Consider the following 23150-nt stretch of genomic DNA (forward strand, 5'->3'; position numbering starts at 1 on the left):
GCTTGGATAATTGTCTCGGGGTTTTTCTGATAAAAAATTACAGATAGGTAAAAAAATACGAAAAATTCTTTAACAAAATAATAATAAGTACGCTTAATTTTAATTGCAGGTAATTATTTATTAAAAAAATATTGCACTCCAAAAAGGAATTATATACTCGATGCTAATATTGTCGTTGAGCGCCTGTGCTGGATAATCTGGTATGTATATAATTCATAGAACTACAAAGATTTAGTTATATACAGAATTTAAGATTGCCTTAAATATATAATAACAATAATGAATGAGTATTAACAAAGTGCTTACCGTAATTATATTAAGTTCAGAAGTACAAGAGGCCTATCGAAAAATTACATTTTACAAAATTAGGTATTTACGCACGCCATCGACTCGATCGGGCTCTTGAGTTTACGACTCAGCGCTGTCGCTGTGACTATTAATAGTTTTTCTTAAAATATTTTTAATTAAGATAAGCAATTGAATTAAAAAAAAACGTAGTGTAGGAAGCCCTGTGGCAAGGTGGACCGACGATTTAAAAAAAGTGGCAGGTACGGGATGGATGCGAACTGCCTAAGATCGGGATGGTTGGCGTTCTATGGCTTTCATCCAGCAGTGGACGGCAAAAGACTGATATTATATTATAATTCAATAATTAAGGAAGTCCGGCAAATATCTCAAAATCCAATACAACAATTTTTTATTTTGGTAAAATTGTAGTGTTTTTCACTGTGTGATTTGAGTGTGTTTAGTGATTGAGTTTGAGTGCCTTCGAGTTGCTGCCACTAGCTATCCATAAAATATAGTATTGTATTTTTTAAAGATTTTTTTCATTACATTTGTTCAGCACTGTAGTTCAATCGACGAACTCAAAAAAATGCATTCGCGCATTTTACGCAGTTTTACGTAACGTATGTTTTAATTTAGAATTTTGACTTAGTATAAAAAGCTAACGATAAGCCCAAATGAATAAAATTGAGGTTGCTATGATCAATACTAATAACTGTTCTTCGTTTTTCAACAAGTACAAAATTTCAGTCCCTGAGTTTCTCAGAATACGAACACCAAAGTTAAATGTTTAATGAAAAAATGGCGGTTGAAATGTAATAGTGCCCTTAAATAAAAAAATAATAATCTGCCTCTTTGATCTAGACCAATGTGGATGCAATGTCCAAATCTCTACGTGTTCCTAGCATGTTTAATTTTTTTTAATCAATTAACACTTACTTTAGTAAGAAAAAAATATATTTAAAGCTAAGCGGTGGCTAATGCCTTTATTAAAGACGGTGGTTTTTAATATTTTATTTTTATATTTCATACACATGGAATAATAAAATAATATTTAAACCTAACTATGTAAGCGGTAAAAATAATACTTTTTAATTTGTCTATATAATTATTATAATTCTTGATAAAAATAAGAAGATATGTATATCTAACTAAAAATATAAACAAGAAAATAATTTTAATTATATTAATGTCTCAATTGTCGCATAAAATGCAGACCGGTTTTATTGTCTATAAATTCTTGAATAATATGTAAACATCTTAATTGAAATTAACACAAATGACGACACATATGTATTTTTTTGTACTTATATAATATAATTATACGTATATTATACGGTTAGTTAATGGTAAGTTGTACGCAGACTCGTATCGTTCGTAAAGTTTTATACATATTTAATTTATTCATTTATTTCGGCCTACTCGGTAAAATTTGTTTTAAACGCAACACGTTAATCGCGTTAGTATAGTGAATTCACGTGCGTATTTCAAACCAGAACTGACAGTTCTATATTAAAAAAAAAATAGAAAAAACAATTTAAAAAAAATCAAGTGAAGTGAATAAAAATGAACTTAAATGTATTTGTAAATAATTTCCTCGGTTTTATTCAGTCCGTTAGGGATGTTCCCTGGCTGCGCTGGCTGCTCAGATTTCTGGCATTGTCACAGGCAATAGAGCCTGTGGGATGGCCTGCTTCCTTCCCGTTAAAAGGTAATAAACAAAATGTCCGATTAGTAAAGGTAAAGGAATTACAAAAAAAACAGCTCAATTTAGCCTTTAGCTTAGTTGTACTTCCAGGTATTTATGGGTACCTATCTTTTTTCCAAAATTAATTTAGGCGTTAATTATAATTTTGCTTATAAATTGTACGAAATGCATTATTTGATATTGATATTAAGTGTAATTATTTTATTAAGTTGTTTAATAAACAATGTTAAGGAGCGGAACAAAATGATGTAATAGATTTTTCGTATCTTATTTAGCTCTGATTAAGAATAAATCCTTATAATATTTACATTAAGTGAATAAAATATATTTAAAATGAAAAACAAATTAATACAATTTACCTTAGACACGCCCTTAGACATTGGCATTCTAAGAAATGTCAACCATAGCTTACATAGCCAATGCGCCACCAACCTTGGGAACTAAGATTTTATGTCCCTTGTGCCTGTAATTAAACTGGCTCACTCACCCTTCAAACCGGAACACAACAATAACAAGTAATGCTGTTTTGCGGTAGAATATCTGATGAGTGGGTGGTACCTACCCAGACGAGCTTGCACAAAGCCCTATCACCAGCATCATAAGAGTCTTCATTCAATCAGTGAGACAATAAAGAGTTATGACGCTTTACATACCCATATAAAATTGTATTTACGAGCCAGTTTGTGATTGTTGTAAATTTTCCCCAAGAACATGTATGAGATTGAAGTAAACACTTATTTCAATAACATCAACTTTTATTTAAAAGTAGTTCAACATAAATATCATTAAAAAACTCTTAAGCTATGTACATAATTATTATGTTTATTATTATAAGTTCTAGTAAGTATCACTTGAATTAAGTTTTGCTCGTTATTTATAAGTTTGTATTGGATAATCTTTTAGATTGTTCAATACACTATTGACATCCCATTTAAATCGCTTACGTTCATTTTTATTACTAGTTTGAATAAAAAATGATAAAAGGATTTTCGTCACTAACTAAGTCCTACGCTGGCGAAGCCGCAAGTTTTGCTTGTTTTTAATAAATTTAATGTTATTAACCTACAAGTAACAATAAATTAATGATAATATATTTCACGAAGTTATCTTATTACTTTTTTTATAGATGGCGACACATTCGACTTTATAGTTGTTGGCGCTGGTTCTGGCGGTGCCACTGTTGCTGCTAGGTTAAGTGAAATTATACAATGGAAGGTTCTGCTTTTGGAAGCGGGAGGTGATCCCCCCGTCGCTAGTGTGGTAATAAAAATCTTCATTTCCCTAATTATAGATCTATTTATTAAACGTAGCAGATATAAAAATGTAGAAGTTTAAAAAACGTGCTTATGTTTAAAGAGATTTCTTCCCGCATAGAAGGCAACGAAGGCAAAAAGTATTATGATATCAGGATTTGACAGATGTGTTTTATACAAATAGCACTACAATCCAGAATTCAATGTCAAAATTAATCTTTACGTGTATTTTAATTTAAAACAGCTTATAAATTGAATGTTCATTCGTTTATAATATTTAGACTAAATTCTCTTTGCAGATACCGAGTATGTTTGCAGTACTCGCCCACACTGAATATGATTGGGACTATATTGCTCAACTCGATGAAGGAATCGGACAAAGTCATCCCGAAGGGAAAATATTCATGACTCGAGGAAAAATGTTAGGAGGATCATCTTCATCTAACTATGAAATTTATGCTAGGGGTGTACCAGAGGACTACAATGAATGGAGTGAAGTGGCCCCTGGGTGGGACTGGAATACAGTTCTTCATTACTTCAAAAAGCTTGAACGAATGACAGATCCAGTAGTTCTAAGCAATCCTTATAATGCTAAGTTGCATTCAACGTCAGGACCCGTCGCAATATCAAGACCTAAAATGAATCCTGTGTTTGAAAAAATAAGCGAAAGAGTCCTAAGTTCTTATGAAGAAATTGGAATAAAGAGGGTTTTAGAAAATAACGGCCCAGAAATTTTGGGTGCCTCTCGGCCACATTTCACATATGCTGATGGTAGAAGATCGAGTACAGCTGAAGCATATTTAAGGCCAGCACGAGACAGACCCAATTTTTTTGTTACGAAATTCGCCAGAGTTACTAATGTTTTAATAGACCCTATAACCAAAAAAACATATGGTGTTAGCGTCATGCTTAATTCCTTTGAAAAAATCAATGTATACGCAAATATAGAAGTAATTTTATCGGCAGGTGCCATTGACACACCAAAGATTTTAATGCTGTCTGGTATAGGGCCTTCAGAAATATTAAAACCGTTACATATAAACGTTCTTACCGATCTTCCGGTTGGTAAAAATTTGCAAGATCATAGTTTAACTCCGTTAGTTTTCACAGGACAAAGAGGTATCCAAACTGCGATCCAAAATGTATTCATCTCTACTGAGCTCGATTCATATCCAACGCCATTTCAATGCGGTTTTCTCAAAGTAAATTCTTCTCATTATAATGAAACAAGAGAAAAACCAAACATTCAAACCTTCAATATTAACGTCGGAGCCACTGCAGCTCCACTTATATTGTATGGGTGTCGGACAATCACAAACTACGATGAAGATTTTTGCTTTTCAATGAGTAAAGCGAACGTGTACAGTGACAATGATATTACTTCTCTCATTCTTCTACATCCACTATCTAGAGGACAAGTAAAGTTGAGAAGCAATAACCCTTTTGACGCTCCCATTATAGAATTAGGGTATTACAGAAATAAGAAAGACATAAATGTAGCAGTTGAAGCCGTCAAATTTATGATCAGGCTAACCAAGACGTCGTACTATCAAAAAATTGGTAGTAAGGTGGTAAAACTAAAAGTAAAGGGCTGTGCAGGTCTCGAATATGGAACAGATGCATACTGGAGATGTTATGTAGTGAATAGCGTTACTTCAATATATCATCCTGTAGGGACCTGTGCGATGGGTCCGGATGGTGTTGTTGACGAAAGATTAAGAGTTCACAACATTGAAGGTTTACGGATTGTTGATGCTTCGATAATGCCTCTCATTCCTAGCGGTAACACTAACATACCAACAATAATGATCGGTGAAAAAGCTGCTGATATGATTAAAGAAGACTACAATTTCACATAGTTTGCTGTGTGGAAACTGTATTTCACCCACTCATCACATATTCTACCGCCAACAGCAATACTTAGTATTGTTGTGTTTGAGCCAGCTTAACTACAGGTACAAGGGACATAACATCTTATCGTTAGTTCCCAAGCTGGATGACACATTGGCAATGTCAATAATGGTCAATATTAATTACAGCACCAATGTATTTGGGTGGTGTTGACCTCCTACCATAATTGGCTCATTAGCTGGTCAGACAACATACTAAAAAAAAATAGATATCGCGCATGCACGCAATCATTAGCTGAATATTTGGTGCAAACATATGCATAAATGAAATATCGCGTGTTATGTGTTATGTCATAAGTTTTAATGAAAGTTTTTTTTTCGAAGCTGTATAATTTTAAACTGCATTCAATAACCGTAAGAATTAATTTTAATTAATATTTGTATTGTATTAATAAAATTAAGGTACCTATTGTGATGACACTAGTATTTTTAGTTTATTTAAGGTTTAACAAATCAAAATATTCAATACTTTTTTGATTATTTGTTACTTACAATATGTTATTTTACCTGTGTTCTTTGTTCCGCTGAAAATTTAATGAATGTTATATTGTGTGTTATTATTGTCAATTTCTTTTTTTAGTATATTTATAGTATATTTTCTTGTGTCGTAAGTCCATGTTTTGCAGTATCATAAGGTATCTATTAACACCATTAAGTATGTACCTTTAAACGGTAAATAGTTAATGGTGTTTCGACAGTGGCTGTTTTTTTTATTAATTTGTTTCCACCATTTGTGTGCTATACAAACCATATTAATATAAAATGATTGTGATAACGTAAATATAATGTATACATAATTTATTTAATAACATTATACATAATGAAATATATCAATCGCATTTTATTTGACCACTGTCATTTTTATATTTGATTGTGCGATAAAGAATTCTAGGTAATATGCATTAATGATAGGAATTTCATAAAGGTAGGTTATACCAAGTATATCAACATGATGATGACGATGATAACGTCCTCCTTTCCGTTTTCGGCCACGGCGGTCAATCTTGAGAGAGATTAGTCAATTGTGCAGGTCGTATTATAGTGGAAAAGTGTATGCGCAAACACAGGTGCACTATCTATTCCGTTACTCTCATAATCCGATGGGACGGCAATCCGACACGACCGGAAGGTGTTCAGGCGCAGGATCAATGGCTTTACGGAAGAGAAGTTGGAATGTACTTCCAACTTCTCTTCCGGGCTGCTACTGAGAATTTTCGACAGAAAAACCCTATAAATTTTTATGGGCCCAATCTGAGGTTTGATCCCAGGACCACGGGATCTGCGGCCTTTTATCTAGCCAAGTGAAATTAAACTTATGTAATTTAAAGTGTATTACAGTCACAAGTGACATTAAGTGTGGTTTCACAACCAAATATTGATTACTAAATATAAAATTATTGTGTCACAGTAAACTATGTATGTTGTAAAAATAATATAAAGCTACAAATTAAGCTAAATAGATCCTTGATATTGTATGGACTTTAGCAATTATACTGTACCAGTAAAATTTTAACTACACGGCTTTGATAATAACTTAAAAGACAGTATTTTTAGATAGTATGAATAAGTATCATTTGATAACGAGTGACCATTTTTTTATGACAGAAACATATATACCAATATAGCATTGTTATTTTTTTGCGACTGGAATTATAGATTCGCCGTTTGGAATATGTAATTAGAATGGTGAAAAGAGTACTACTAAGAGTTTCTTGCCGGTTCTTCTTGGTTTGATTGTAAAAATCAGAAGCGACGGTAGGTCTAAAATTAATTCAACATTGTAACATGACGATTTAAAGTGCTTTGTTTATGTTTTAACATAAGTGATAAAGTTGAAACCGTATTTTATGAGTCTCGATTGGCTCAGTGATTAGAACAAGTGACTTGCCGAAAATTGCGGGTACAAATCTCTTGGTGGAGTTTGGCTTATGCTTCTATTTATATTTTATCTCGTATTCGGGAGTAAAGGGAAACCTCGTAAGGAAACCACATGTGATTTCAACAACACGCAACAGAGTACTCCAAACCATCACAGGGAGGCTTCCCATAAGACCAACAGTGGGACATTTACAATCTGTTACTTTATATTTAGGGGTCATGATTACCATAACAAAGAAAATATGATAATGTATTGTCCCTTCTGAGTGTTTCTTAATGTCTGAATAATATAAAATATTCATTATTGATGCTTTTGTAAAATACATTTCCTGTTAAAATACTTAAAGGAATGCTAATCTCTTGCTATTTAGCGTAATGTGTATTGACATTTTGTTTTAATCAAAGAGTACCTACATAACTTTTAATTGCAATATTAAGTGACAGGTAATGTTAAATTTCATCAGCTTGTTCGTAATTTGAAATGGATTATGTAGTTTATAGTAGAACTGGTACAATTAGTACAATAACTGGTAATTAGATAATCAATTTAAACAAGGCTAATAGTCATGAGGCGATAACTAGAAAATAATCAGCTTCGATATGCCTGTAATAAAAACAATGGTATCGTTCGTAAATGAATAAAATTAACATAACACGTGATCCAAGAGAATAAAAGGCAATAAAATTGTCCTGACTAATTCTTAAAACAATTACCTAAAGCACTTGACCCTTGAACAGCGCGACCGGACGTAGTCTCTCGTTTCCATGACAATATCTTATGGTCGATGTTATGACGTAATTACCAACATCAAACTTTACTATAATAATAGTTGAGTTTCATTATTTATATCTCAAAAGTGTATTTCTGAAGTGAATGTTTTAATATTTTTACATTTGAATAGCGTATATATATAGCTTGAACTGGCGACTTTTCCAAACCGATGTGACATAGAAACCTTCAATAAAAGAGCGTAATGAATGCGCTGGCATGTGGCCTTGGAAGCTGCCATGTCATCATGAGAGACAAGCTAAGCTTCCTCCAGACGAATGTCAACCACTCCACCGGGGCTCTGAACCTGCTACTGCAGTCCATGGCACAGTGGCAAATCGACCTGGCTGTGGCCTGCGAGCCCTCTTTCATTTCTTCCCTACCTCACTGGGTAGGGGATTTGGATGGCACCGTGGCGATCCTCATTCGGAGCGGAACGGGAGCCCCTCTCAATAAGTGAGAGGCCCTCCCCTTTCACTCATTGAGAGGGGCTCGGGCTACGTAGTAGCGGAGTGGGGAGAGTACATACTTGTGGGAACGTACTTCTCCCCTAACCGGGGTCTGACGGAGTTCGAGGTCATTCTTGACTCTGTCAGAGCGGCGGTGTCCAGGCAGTCACCGAAACCGACAGTGGTTCTCGGTGACTTTAACGCAAAATCACGTGCCTGGGGAATCCCTGCCACGAATCCGCAAGGGAGGGCCGTCCAGGTGTGGGCACTACTCTCCAGCCTGTCTCTACTTAACAAGGGGCAGGTGCGCACCTGCGTGCGGCAGCAGGGAGGGTCCGTGGTGGACATATCGTTCGCCACCCCTGTCGCAGCACGCAGAGTAAGGAAGTGAAGGGTAGAGGCGGACGTGGAGACTCTGTCGGACTATAGATACATCCGATTTAAGATCTCCAACTCCTGCAGGCCTGCGGGACCCCGGAGGGTGCCAACCACGCTCCCGAGGTGGTTTCTTGGCCAGCTAAATCGTGAGCTGGTCAAGGAGGCTGCCATCGTGCAGCGGTAAGGAGGGAGGGCGCCAACGTCAAAGAGATAGTGATACCGCGCCGTCAGGTGTACTGGTGGTCGCCCGAAATAGCAGAGCTGCTGACGACAAACGCTACCGCTGGATCTCCTCCTGCGCCTGGTTGGGGAACTATTTCCTAACACCTTCCTTCCTTCCTTTCCTAACACCTCAGCCTTCGGACACGGCACATCACACCCTGATTGAGTGTGCTGCATGGGGGCCTTAGTGTCATTCCCTGGCGGCCATTGTAGGCGGAGACCTCTCGCTGTCGAGCGTGATAAACGCCATGATCGGTAGCGAAAGGTCATCATGTCGCAGAAGGAGGCCGCTGAGCGGGAGCGTGAGAACAGTGCTTCCGCTGACCCGCTTCGCCGAAGAAGACCGGGGAGAAGACGTCAGCGCTATGCAAACCTTCTCCTCCCGCCGTAAGTGTCGCTGGGGCCAGGGGTCTCTATATCCTAAGAACCTTTGTTGAGTTTAATGCCAAGAAAACACAGGTGTGCGCTCTCACAGCGAAAAAGTCACCATTTTACCCTCATCCCTCCCTCTGTGGCACACCGCTGATGATACAAAGCAAAATCGCCATGCTGGGGATGGACGTTCGCTGCGACCTTAGTCCAAGGGATTACATCGAGGCTATTATAAAAACAGCTTCACGAAAACTCGGAGTTCTGAACAAGGTGCGGCGTTTTTTCACGCCACAACAACTGTGCCTGTTATACAAAACACAGGTACGGTCTTGCGTTGAATATTGCTCGCACCTTTGGGATGGCTCCGCTAAGTACCTAATGGAGGCCTTGGACCGGTTGCAGCGACGTGCAGTACGCATTATTGGCGACGTAAAGGTCACAAACACCCTTGAACCTTTACAATTGCGTCGCGAGATAGCAGCACTGAGCGCTTTCTATCGTCTGTATCACGGTGAGTGCTCTGAGGAATTATTCTCTCTAATTCCTGCTTCCCCCTTCCTTCTTAAGTCCACGCGAGCTGGTTCTCGATGTCACCGCCTAACTGTGACATCAATTCCATCGCGCACAAAGAAATTTGGCAACTCCTTTCTTTGTCGCACTACCAAAAAATGGAATTCCTTACCAGCTCACGTGTTCCCCTCCTCTTACAACCCGGGTTCCTTCAAACGAGGCGTGAAGAGGCATCTTGCGGGCCGGCAAGGCGGGGACGGCTAGTACAGAACATTCTTCCCGACTGTACTGGCCGTCGTCGCGTTTGGACTCTACTACCACTTACCATCAGGTGGAGTAGAGTCATTTGCCATCCCGGGGCATATATAAAAAAAAACCCTTAGAATTTGGAGGCTTGCAGAGGCGGGCCTACCGTCGGGACGTCACGGTAGCATGCGCAAGCGATCCCGTGACGTCCCCCGAAAATACGGTGTGGGTACCGCTGGTTTTTTAGTGGGTATTCCGGCAACATTAGCGTCGGTGAGCCCCACATGCCCTCCCACTTCATGTGGGGAAAACGCGTTAATGCGTTTTTCCAGCGAAAAAAAAATGGCCTGTTGTTTTAAAGGCCGGCAACGCACTTGCAAGTCCTCGGGTTTTGCGAGTGTCCATTAGCACTGGTAGTCACTTTCCATCATGTGAGCCTCCTTCACTGAATATCTCAAGTGAAATTACAATTTAACTAAAATTATTGTATCAAATTGAGACAATATTCCTCTCATTTAATAGGGTAGCAGAACCCGAGGTACTGGTTTCAATTTTGGTTCAATAAAGGTCATGGGGTTGTTCTATAAAAAAATCACGAAAACCACGAAAAAATCACGAAAGACAATTGGTAGTAATTGGATTGAACTCATGCCATGCTGTCGGATTATGGGCATACCTAAGCTCGCAAATAGAGAATGAGTAAGGCTTTAATATTCGAGATATATACATTTTTTGTATATTACCTTAAACACATAATAATAAACTTTACTTTACTCCTTAGGAATTAGTTAAACCGATCACTAGATAAGCAACTTTCTTCATATGCAGATTATATTACTTGTGGTAGGGTATTGTGCAAGCTCGTCTGGGTAGTTACCACCCACTCATCAGATATTCTACCGCAAAACAGCAGTACTTGGTATTGTTGTGTTCCGGTTTAAAGGGTGAGTGAGCCAGTGTAATTACAGGCACAAGGGACATAACATCACAAGGTTGATGGCGCATTGACGATGTGAGTGAAGGTTAACATTTCTTACAATGCCAATGTCTATGGGCGTAGTTGACTACTTAGCATCAGGTGGCCCATATGCTCGTCCACCTACGAATTCTATAAAAAATATATTTATTTGGTAAGTTCTTTGTATACACACATCGTCATAACTTGTTTAATATATGCAATTTATAAGGTTAATGATAGAATATGATTGAAATATTATAATTATGGTTGATATACGATCGTTACCTTGGTTTTCTAGCGTTCGATGTATCTTGATCCGACAAAGACGTAAATGAAATGACGTACTCGTATGCTTCTTGAATTCATGTCATGGTTAACTTAAATTACAAAGGTAATATTTGTTTTAGAAACGACGATTTAAAAGTTTTTATTATAAGCATCAGCTGAAGATACGTAATATTTTTTATTAATAGAGTGATTTTATAAACATTTTTTGTAAAATTTTATTTATGATATTAGACACAAAGTTCGACGAACATGTCGTGAACTCAAGGCGTTGTGATGCTTTAGTCAAAGATTTGAATGTTCTTGGCATTTGGATATATCTTTACAGCGGGTGAACAAAAAGATTTTGGAATTAAATGTTTTTTTTTCCTCATCTAAAAATACGCAAATCTCAAATTATGTAGCCCGAGCTCCGCGGTTAAAGATCCGGTGATGGCTACCAGGTTTTTAACACCTAATTCCAGCTCTGACTTTAGTATTTCACTTCATTAAAATTGGTGTGTAATTGTATAAAAATGTGAAAATATTCCGCTCATTATCAGTGAAATAGTAAAATCACGGCGTTAACAAAACCTCTTCGACATGGCTCCTTCTTAAAGGCGTATTTTGAAATTATTATACATTTCCTTATATAGTGCTCTGTTGCTAAATAGTAGCGGGTTGGGTAATGATGCGTCGATTAAACGCTACTGAGGTTAATGTTCCGAACAGTTAAAAGAAGTCTAACACAAAAATAATATTTATCAGGGTGTTTGTACATTACGAGCCTATTTATTTACATTGTTTTCAACATTCAACCGCTAAACAGCGATAATTAGTATTGTGTTCCGGTTTGAAGAATAAGTCACAGTAACAGGCACAAGTAACATAACGCCTCGGTACCCAAGGTTGGTAGCGCATAGGCATTACATAAAAATATTTCTAACGCAATTGTATTATGAGATAAAAAATAATGATTACATCTAATACTTTATTATAATATAATTAATCTATAAAGAAAACAAAAGCATTTTGTGTTATTTGTTATTTTCGAAACGAGGCCCATATTTTCCCATTACACGAGGCCGGAATTTTTAAAAGCTACACGGCTTATCCACAATCTCATTTGCGTGAGCCGTCGGGTTCCCAGAAATTATTCAATTTAATGCACAATCCGCTATTTTTCGCCCATTATCGCCTTGCCGACTTTAACATAATCCGAGTAATAAATATTCTGAAAATTGATTTGGGATTCACTAAGGACGGTGATATTTTTGGGTGGAAATTATGTTTTAGGTACTATGCGATCCAAATATGTGAACGATCATAAGTGAATGAACCATAAACCAACAAGTTTTAGCCCCTTAGCTTTTTAATCATCATCATCATCACTCTTCTATAACAATGAAAATTAGAAACAAATATTAAAATTATATTTATAACTAATTAAACATTCAAGATATTTTTTATTTGTAAGATAAATTTACTTATTCATTTATCAAATGTTACAATACTCGTATACGCCTACAGTATTGTGTACCAGAAAAATATAATTATGCATACAAAAATATATCTAGATCTTCAATCAAACGAATATTTAAATAGATTAAAATTTTACATTGTAAAAAAAAAAATTTTTTTTGCAAACTGTACTTTTTACGTTCCATTTGACAGGCCCAGTTTATAATATTGACGTAGTGCGAGTTTTTTTACTTATTTGATAGCGGTCACGATAACTGCGGTTTGTAAGGAATGAAAACAGCGCCGTCTAGTGACAATAATCAGGATTCCATATTAATATAGAAACGCTACATGCAGATAGACAGATTGGTCTTGCCGACACGTATACGAAGGTGTGTAAAATCATGAATGAATACTAATTCGTAAATATCTATGTAATAATCAAGAAAAATATAATGGAAATTTCAAAACCGGCTAAATGTACTCTGTATACCTAAGTTAAAAACATTCTACTAAAGGATCATGGCTGCATGTTAATGCAATTAAAAGTATTAATAATACATTACTCATATAAGTTATTATCAGATTATAATACCTGATAATCAATAATAAAATATTTTATAAAATAATACTGTATTTGCAAACATGATATATTGCCAATACTGTTTACGATTGTACAAAGTAATATAAGGTCATTTTGTTTTATTGAGCGTGATATGTAAATAAATTTAACACGATAAAAATTTAGCTGAGCTTGTGTGAGAGCAGTATTGTCAACTAGGCTACGTGTGAATCTTATTTTCATCCCTATGTCTTGTAGGGCATTCAATAAAGATGTGTTTAGTTGTCATACCAAAAAATGAGATTTAGTAAAGGTTGCAGAAGAACATTAACCCACTTTTTAAGCAAATGCGTCAATGTGCCCAGTTGTTGTAAATCTAGAGATCTCGAACGCAATAACTAAGTTGGGTACAAGCTCTGCTTTGTTGCAACTTTTCTAATATTTTTAGAAACAGTTGTGTCATTGTAAATTTTATTAGACGTGTCGCGTTATGTTACCATCCGAATTTTCTAGAATATTCTGTTGTGGGAATATTTCACTTTTGCATATTTTTGAATTTTTCGCTTACACGAAACGCAATAAAGCGTGGCCGGTGGCTGGTGAGCATTCTCAGATGCACGCGGCGCTGCACGGAATACGTAATACTTCTTAAGTAATGTTCATCTCTATGTAGCGCAACTGGTGCGTTTTGGTTCCCGACGAATCGTTCAATTGTTTCCTAAGATTTCTTGGATTTCGACGCCCATGTAAGGTTTTCTTCGACGATTCACATCGATGTTTTTTTTTTATTAAACTTCGAGTTTAAAAAAAAAACATATTAGTCCTAAGAACACATTAATAAAAAAATATTCTAAGTAAATACTTACCCATTAAATTATTTTATTATACATAAAGTAATAATTATCTATTTCGTTAACGTGAATTTAATTAAATATCTTAATATTGATAGCGACACTGTAAAGTAGGCGAGAGTGATTCAGAATGATTACTCTTGAATTGAAGCTGAGAGAAAACTTATTTATTAGTGGTAGCGCTTGACGATTCATAAGTACATATTTGTAAAAGTCTATTTGAATAAAAAATATCTTCCATTTCACAGCTACATAGGTAGTTAGGGTTAGGCACTAATTCGAAAATTGTATATAATTTCCTTCATTTTTCTTAATTTTCGAAAAATTTCTATTTTCCCAATAACGTTATAATTAGTAAAGTAAATAAATATTGATCAATACTATTTTTTTTCAATTTGTTTGTAGGGCTTTCAAAGGCCTTTTCAAAATAAGAGCTAAGCGACCTTAATGAATACTTGATTTTTAAATTTGAGAAAATATCGAAAAATTGTAGTTAAAAATACGTACGTAAAAATTTTATTTAACTACTTTTGATAAATTAGACTTAAAAATGCGACAAAATATGTATGACTCAATGATGTTGGTTAAATTTTTAATGTTAAGCTGTAGATAGTGCAAACATACTTATACTAGATGCAATTCTATGGGACGGCAATCCGACGAGATAGAAATCTAACAGTTTGTGCTACACTTGATACCTATTGGTTTTATATGTTTTCTCAGTCATCTCAGTACAGCTTCAATTTATAAACTACGGTATATTGTAAAGCATAAGTTTTTAATTGGTTAATATTTGAAAGTAAAATAAAATTTGTATTTTATTTTACCACGCACCAATTCGCTTGGGATGAACAAGTTTAACATGCTTCAATAGTCAAGTGTAGCATATAAGTGAGTTGCGAGTGAATGCAATTCGTTTCCTTGCGAAGCAAATCGAATATTTATCAATACGTTAGGGACTAGCTAACACTTGTCGTAGATCAAACGTTACTGCAGAATACGTTTGCATGTAAACGGAACGTAATGCAAGTTAGGATATCCTAACATGGACATATTGTTACTATGAAAGTTACAAGGATAGAGAATTATCAACCATATTCATTAACAAATAAATCAGGCCTGGACATAGAGCCTCCAGGCACTGTGACATGTGAGGTCCCCCCATTTCGAAGCGGTTAGAATAACATTATATTATTATTGGCTGGTGCCTCGTCGGCCTAGGTTCCGAGGGTGAATATTTAGATATAGTATTTAGGCGACTGTATATAAAATAATATAGTATAATGTGAATAATAACGCTGAAAAGATGATGAAAAATATTTATATCATTTAAATGTTTATCTGTTTATAAAAGTATTACGATTTTATTGTTATTAGTATGTTTTATATTATGTGATTCTATTTGAGGTTAATTATTTTTTACGGGCGTAGATTTATTAGATAAGATAAAGATAAACTCTTCTTTAATAAGGAAATAGTCGTCTCTGTTATTGTGCACTGTTCCCTCATTCTCATAATGAGATGGGATGGCAATCCGACACAACTGAAGAGAGTTCAGGCTTAACCAAGTGTGGAGAAAAATCATAGACAATGTTTTGGTCGGTTGTCACAGAAACATCTTTATGAGGATGATTCAGCAAATATTTTATGCAACTCTAGTAACGATGTTTTACTAGACTATTTCAGTTTGTATTTTAGATATTTGTAGTATATTTTGATATGCATTTCACTCTTGGCTAAGTCCCTCGGGTTTGACATGCGACGTGTGGATTTCCCAACGTCACAAATCTATTCGCTATCATATATGTGGTAAAATGAACGAAACGAACATTTTGGTTAAAAATGTATATAAAAGAATATATTCTCTTGTATAGGCATGAGCATTGAGTGAAGTTAGGTGTACAGGTGGGCACGACACCCGCAAGAAAATCTTACTCTCCCCAGAAAATTCAGTCTAAATTTAAATCAAAATTATTTACCAATCAATCAACTGTATTCACTTTAGTCCATGAGAAAATATAATGCAAAGAAATTAAATTAATAAAATATCAATTATTATTAATAAATACAACAATATATATGGACAAGGCATCTTGGGAGTAAAACCGACCCGTATGCCGTGACTGCAAGCGGCATGACGCTTTCTTATGTCGTGCCCACTCTCCGCCGTCACTCACAATTTCTTGTCACATAAAAGGCGCGTATACTAAATAGGTACTTCTTTGTTATGTAATAAGAGTAAGAAAATATAATAATAACTCAAATTGCATATAGTGACCAAGCTAGTAATCTGGGGTTAGTCATAGATTGCAATTTATCATGGAGAGCTCAGGTTAACGAAGTCAGTAAACGTGTCCATTTCTCTCTGCATTCTCTAAAACGTTTGCAGAATTTCCTTCCTTTCAAAACAAAAATTTTACTTGCACAATCCCTTCTTTTTCCTTTCCTGGACTACGCTGATGTTTGCTATCTTGATGCGAATGAAGAGCTACTTGACAAACTAGATAGACTTTAAAATTTGTGCATTCGTTTCATTTACGGTCTGCGCAAATTTGATCACATTTCTCAATATCGACGTCAGTTAAAGTGGCTTCCTATCCGACTTCGCCGGAGCTTGCACATATTATCGCTTCTTTTTAATATATTAAACCATGGTAGCCCTGTTTACCTACATGAGCGTTTTCTGTTTTGTCCTGCTCGTGAAAGACCAGTACGCGCATGTGTGGCGTCGAAAACTCTTGAGGTACCATTTTTTAATACTACTTCCTTTGGTAACTCGTTTTCCGTTGTTGCCGCTCGCCTATGGAACTCTCTTCCAGATAATATTTTCCATAATAATGTTACAATAAGATCGTTTAAAATCAGAGTTAAGCAACACTTTCTTTCCACTTAAGTTTAATTTATTTTATATGTATGTATATATATATATATATTTTGTATCTATGTAAGTTGAATGTATATATATATTATAGATGATGGTATATATTAATATATTTATTTGTATTTAGTGTGTAATATATTCATTTATCGTTAAGTCTACTTGAATTTTATAATATAAAACTAATTGATATTGTACCTACACCATATGTATTACAAATAATCTCCACTAGATTCAGGGTTTCTGGAAGAGATCTCTTGTTAGAGATAAGTTATCCCTTTGTACACATTTTTCATTTATATAATTTTCTGTATACACTGTTGGTACATAAATAAAAAATAAAATAAAATAAATAAAATATATTTATTTTATTAACGAACTCCGTTTTTATTTATTTTATTCCATTTTTATTTATAAGTTTTCTTTTTAATTATTTAAACAACATTTTCGATGTTTTACATCTGCATCTGTACTAAAGTCCTGGCTACGCTGACAAATATAGTTAGCCGTGGTTAATGAAATTTCGTCCTTATTTGTAAAAAAACATTATAAAATATAGCTACTGTGAACAAAAACGCGAAACAAAATTGTAAAATAACCTTGACCAAAATTAACGCCTTTTGACCGGTTTTGAAGGAAGGGCAATGTAAATTATGTAAAACTATAAGTTTATTTATATTGAGGTCTTAAAAAAGTATATACAAATCAAAATTAGGTGCCGCTCCTAATGTGTGAAAAACAAGTTCGTGTGACCTTCATGAAATGGACGTACATCGTTTATATAAGACAAGCACTTGGCCCTCGGCTTCACCCGCGTCATGATCGAAAATTCAGTTAAACGGGATAAAAAGGCCAAAATATGCTATCATTAGCATATTTTATTATTATAGTCATATTTTAGTTGTGAGAAAGCGCGAAGAAGTAACAAATATTAACAACAACAACACACAACCTTTCATTTTTATGATATAAGTGAGTTATATTAAGTTATTATTATTCTATAGTCCAGAGGGTGGATCTACCAGGTATCTGTCCGATAGCTGGTTGGAATCACTACGGGTACGCGACCCCGGACTGCTGTAGCTACTAGTGTCACATTCCTGTATCTTCCGTGATCACAGTATCCTCACCCCTCTCCTTGATATATTACTCCCTTCCTTTGTTTCCTTGCCTTCCGGCATATTGGACGTAATAGAGTAACAACGTCGCTCTCTGCTAGCCGACTTTCTATTTTGAAAGTAGCAGATTGTCGTTCAAATCGTTGTTCCCTACAAACTCTCATCAGTAGCTATAGGAAGCTGTAATAACATCACAGCGGCTACGTTCTTCTTCTTCACGTCGGCTCGTGAAATAAAACCTGATGAGAAGAGGGCTGTGACCCCACAATGGCAAAGACGTCAACACCTAGTTTCTAAAAAAGAAGGAAAAATAATATTAAGCCCGGAGCGGTGCCTCCGTTTAAGCGTAAGCCAGGTGACCTGCGGCCAAACCAGCACCACACGTATTGACTCGTCATTTTTGTGGATCCTGCTGGGGAGGAGGAGAAGTTGGCATGGGTACTGGGCAAGCCCTTGTTGCCATTAAGTTGCCTGGCCCAGGCGTAGCAGCATGCGCGGAGAGGACACTTCGCTCACCTGTCTTACAGGTGGAAAACAACACGGAGAGTGGCAGTCACCGGTTATAAGTCAGCACGAATAGGCGTAAGTGCGGACGCCAGGGGCCACTCTTGATAGTAGGAGGATCCATCGTAGATCCATTGATCAGCTACCGCCTGCTTTAAGTTAGGCAGCCCCCGATCAATAAGGTACTGATCCGCCTCAGCGTTAACTTGTTCCGCCGGGGTGAACGGAACACAAGCCTTATAGCTACACGTTGACGCTGAAACATTAACCACCTGCTCAAAGGAACGCAAAAAATCTCAAAACCCATACCAACGCTGCTTACATGCGCTTTGTGACATGGAATGTCCAAACTATGAGGACAGGTATAGAAGGTATAGAAGTCACCGTCCTGCACAATGACAACACATCTACGCCATTCGACGTACGCTGTCGTGTTCGTCAAGGTGTGTACTGGCCCCCACCTTGTTCGGAATATTCTTCTCGGGGCTTCTGAAGGCTGCTTTTGGAGATGAACAGCAAGGCGTCCACTTACACACGCGAACCGATGGTAGACTGTAAAACATCTCAATGCTCAAGTCCAAACGCCACAGGGAGGACCTATTTGTAGATAGTCTCCTCTTCGCTGACTACGCTGCCTTCGTTGCTCATGACCAAGCTCAAATCCAGAGTCTAATGGACAAATTTGCCAGAGCGTGCAACGTCTTTTCAATGTTTTTTTTTTTTTATAGAGTAGGAAGGTGGACGAGCATATGGGCCACCTGATGGTAAGTGGTCACCAAACGCCCTTAGACATTGGCATTGTAAGAAATGTCAACCAATCGCTTATAGCCAATGCGCCACCAACCTTGGGAACTAAGATTTTATGTCCCTTTTTATTTAATGTCCATAAACTGCAAGAAGACCGTTATTTTAGCGCAAGGATGTTTAGAGCAACCAGTCATCTTGCTTAACGGCGCACTTTTGCAGGTAATTAACAAGTTTTGCTACCTTGGGTCGCAATTGTCGAGCAATCTCTCGCTTGATGCAGAAATCGACTCCCGCATCGACAAAGCAGCCTCTGGGTTCGGGAGGCTCTGTACAAGGACTTGGGATAACAGACACCTAACGGTAAAAACGAAAATGCTTGTTTACCAATCATGTGCCCTAAGCACACTCTCGTATGGAGCGGAAACGTGGACAACGTACGCAAAACAAGAACGCCGACTGAATACATTTCACTTGCGCTGTCTTCGGAACATTCTGGGCATCACATGGCAGGATCGCGTGAAATGTGTCAGTTCTAGGCGAGGCACAGCTGCCTTGAATTTCGGCCATTCTCAAAAAAACGGTTACGGTGGCTGGGACACGTGCATCGAATGGAGCAGACTCATCATCCAATGCAAATACTACTGGAGGTTGCGATGCGAAAAGGTCTGTTTGGCGGCCTATGCTCCGTTAGAAAGATTGCGCTAAGCGTGATATGGTTGCGTTTAACATCCCTAGCAACCGATGGGAGGAACTGGCTGAGGACTGTGCCAAGTGGAGACGCGAGGTCTATCAAAGCATGACGATGCCTGGTTTGAATTATTAAAAGAAAAACGTACTAGGCGTCATGAGCGGGCTTCAAACCCCCGACCATCTGGGGGCGCATACACTTGTCGGTAGTGCGGTCAAGGGATCCTCTCTCGCATTGGTCTCTTCAGTCATGAACGCAAGTGCCTTCGCGATGCTGCTTAAATCATCTGTCAAAGATACAGAAGCCTATATATATAATATTATTCTAGTAATTAGAAATAAATGGACATACTGAATTATTGTAATGCGTCCTTCTATACTGTATTAGGTGTAGTATTTCCATTTGCTAGGACAAAATATTTTTGACATGAAGTACACGTGAACATGCTAAATACAGTCAGTCACCCATGGGTTGAGCAGCAACTGTGCAAGTAATATAAAAAATTGCAACCCTACTTATCTAATTAAACTATAAATAAATATAAAACTAAACAATTTAATGCAAACTTTATTAAGCCGTACAACTAAGTAATAGGTCTCTTTAAAAGTAAAAAGTAATAATCTATAAAATTCAATACACAAATATTACTTAAGAATTTGTGAATGTCCCACTACTGGGCTAAAGGCCTCCGCAGCTCCGCAGTTAAAAATAATAAATCAAAATTACAGCCGAGTTAATAGCAACCTAAAGCTACAAAATATTTAATATTATCAATGTAAATTTTAATAATGAAATTATTGATTAAAACCAAAACAGTCAGACAAAACGACGATAGATCAACAACGCAAATTTGAACGATCCGTTAATGCTAATGTATATGACAGAAGGTCACTCTACTTTGAAAAATCTGGACACCGCGATAAGGAAATTGATGTATTTAGCACATCGCCATCTATGGGCTAATGGCCGAAACATATATAATAACACTAAAAATAGTCACGTTATTATAACTTTTGATAGACTAAACGGAATCTGGAAATGCTTCTTATAATAATTCAGTTATTTCAAACTATAAGAAATAAAAAAAAGTGAAACAAAATAAACAATAAATAAAATAATCATAAAAATATCCAAGTAAAATCTTAAACAATTAATAAGATACATATATATACATCACATGGACTCTTTAAGATAGGATTTGACATATTTCATATACGATATTTCATTAACTCGGCTTCGGTTAAACTATATATATATTATATTGATGAATATATGGATTAAAATTAACGGAAATAATTATTATGCTTCAATTAATCAATTGTTTGAATTGTCTGATACTAAAATTGTTAACCTACTTCGGAGTTAATAGCGTGTTTACAAGTGTAAGCTGTAATTAACGAGGCAGTCAAGATCGTGAGGCTGTCTCTATATGCGGGATTACTTGACACATAGATACTTTAATCTCTGCTTAAAAGGAATACCTTTTGATATTTGTTTGCATATATTTTAAACTGAAGTTTATATATAGGTCAAGAAATATTTATAACATAATTGAAATGTTCAACAGCTGGGCTTTTTGAAGAAGGTTTGGTTTAGTTGTGGTTTATTCCACCACGCTCTCAAATGTGTGTTTGTGGATACACTTGTGTGTTATAGTTGAACACGGCATGAATTATAAACACAAATTAAGTATATGAATATTTTTTGGTACTCGCGCGGACTTGAACCCGCAATTTTCGGTTAAGGTTCACGTGTTCTCACCGCTGGACCATGTTGGCTCTTTATATATAGGTGTTACGATTCTTTACTTTATCGAGTTATTTCAAACATATAACACCATTATTGCCGTCATGACCGTGACGTCATAACGTCATTGCCGTGGTGACAGGAAGGCTTTTTTATTTATTATTATTTGCCCAGAGTAACGGAATTCCGTATCAATGAGGTAATGTTGCTAGTATTCATGCTACTATTCTACGTTATTATCATTTACACAGTATCTAATTTTATTTTAATTTGTGTTAACATATTTATGGTCCCAATATAACTTAAAATTATTAAATTATCAATGAAAATTGTAATAAAATAAATGTATTTGAATTTTTTAGATATTTATAAATTACAACCAAATCAAAAAATATTTAAATCTTTAATATAAATATTAAAAGTACTATGATTTTTTTTTCTAAATTAAAATTGTTTGAAATATAAAACAAATAGTAATGAGACACAAAAAAGCCTTATAATTTCTTATACAATGTTTTTAAATTGAGAACTCGCATTTTAGTGGTAACAAACAACCCTCGGATCGCATACGAATTTTATAAAATATTTAAAAGAAAATTTAAAGAATAAGTAAAAATATTATCAGAGTGAGTAGATTCGTGTTGGAATAAGACCTTGAAGAAGAGTGAGCGTCGTCGTTTTTCAATCACACGCTAAGTGTATTGTTTCGCGAAACCATTTGTCTGGCCTTACGTCCAATTTGAAGAAACGGGAGATTTTCTACACGTGCCCTTTTATAGTGAAATTGTAGACAAAATCAATAGAAAGATCTCAACGTTTCAAGTGTTGGTAGAGTTTTGTTATACACGTAATCTTTCCACTGTGGGATCAAGACTCTCGAGGGAAAGGTGCATATTCCACCACACTGTTCTAGTGTGGTTTGGTGGATAATGTGTCAATTTTTTTACGAGACAAAAGTTTCCTTACTACGTATTACTTTAACGAGATAAATTATAAATACAGATGAAGTGCATATAAACATATCCCCGTATTTAAGTCCGTGATCTTTTAAATTTACATCTTAGTGGGTAAACTCGTTTTACATTAGCGCGTGGGTTTCTACATAATATTTTTTATTCGTATTATAAATTTATTATAAATGGTCAATAAGTAGATATAATTAGTAACTTAACAAATAATAAATAATTATTGTGAACAAATTTTTTAAATTAATATTTACATAAAAGCCCACTGAATTTATTCAGCCAGTTCTTTTTAAAAGGCGGGAGATTTTTGACAGTCAATAAGCAAATGCGTTGATTTGAATTAAACGTTGCTTACAATATGAATTGTATTGTATTGAATATGAATACAATATGAATTCCACCAACCCGCATTGGAGCAGCGTGGTGGA

At 35.9% G+C, this 23150-nt stretch overlaps 2 protein-coding genes across 5 annotated transcripts in view; both read left to right on the plus strand.

Moving 5' to 3' along the window:
* The first annotated feature begins 1640 nt into the window (after positions 1-1640).
* LOC126776791 (ecdysone oxidase-like) overlaps positions 1641-23150 on the plus strand; it is a 119164-nt gene continuing 97654 nt past the window's right edge. For 3 of the 4 annotated variants that reach the window (XR_007669979.1, XR_007669980.1, XR_007669981.1), the window contains exons 1-3: positions 1641-1996; positions 3120-3253; positions 3546-5201. Coding sequence is in view for 1 of the 4 variants with exons in the window: in XM_050499569.1 (XP_050355526.1) it covers positions 1852-1996; positions 3120-3253; positions 3546-5105 (1839 nt within the window). In the remaining 3 variants the exon portion in view is untranslated. Of the gene's footprint in view, positions 1997-3119; positions 3254-3545; positions 5346-23150 lie in introns of those variants that run through there. The other variant, XM_050499569.1, reaches the window with a different exon arrangement.
* On the plus strand, positions 8051-8780 carry LOC126776666 (uncharacterized). The gene is made up of 3 exons (XM_050499287.1): positions 8051-8259; positions 8415-8631; positions 8715-8780. Exons 1-3 carry the CDS (start codon positions 8051-8053, stop codon positions 8778-8780), a joined length of 492 nt encoding a protein of 163 aa, XP_050355244.1.

This window comes from Nymphalis io, chromosome 21 (assembly GCF_905147045.1).
Source record: "Nymphalis io chromosome 21, ilAglIoxx1.1, whole genome shotgun sequence".
Lineage (NCBI taxonomy): Eukaryota > Metazoa > Arthropoda > Insecta > Lepidoptera > Nymphalidae > Nymphalis > Nymphalis io.

Bases quoted from the DNA above. Each gene is read 5' to 3' on its own strand.
- LOC126776666 (XM_050499287.1), top strand. From the start codon at position 8,051: ATGAGAGACAAGCTAAGCTTCCTCCAGACGAATGTCAACCACTCCACC. The intron at 8,260-8,414 runs GTGAGAGGCCCT...GGCGGTGTCCAG, and splicing joins ACGGGAGCCCCTCTCAATAA to GCAGTCACCGAAACCGACAG. The intron at 8,632-8,714 runs GTAAGGAAGTGA...CAACTCCTGCAG, and splicing joins CCCCTGTCGCAGCACGCAGA to GCCTGCGGGACCCCGGAGGG.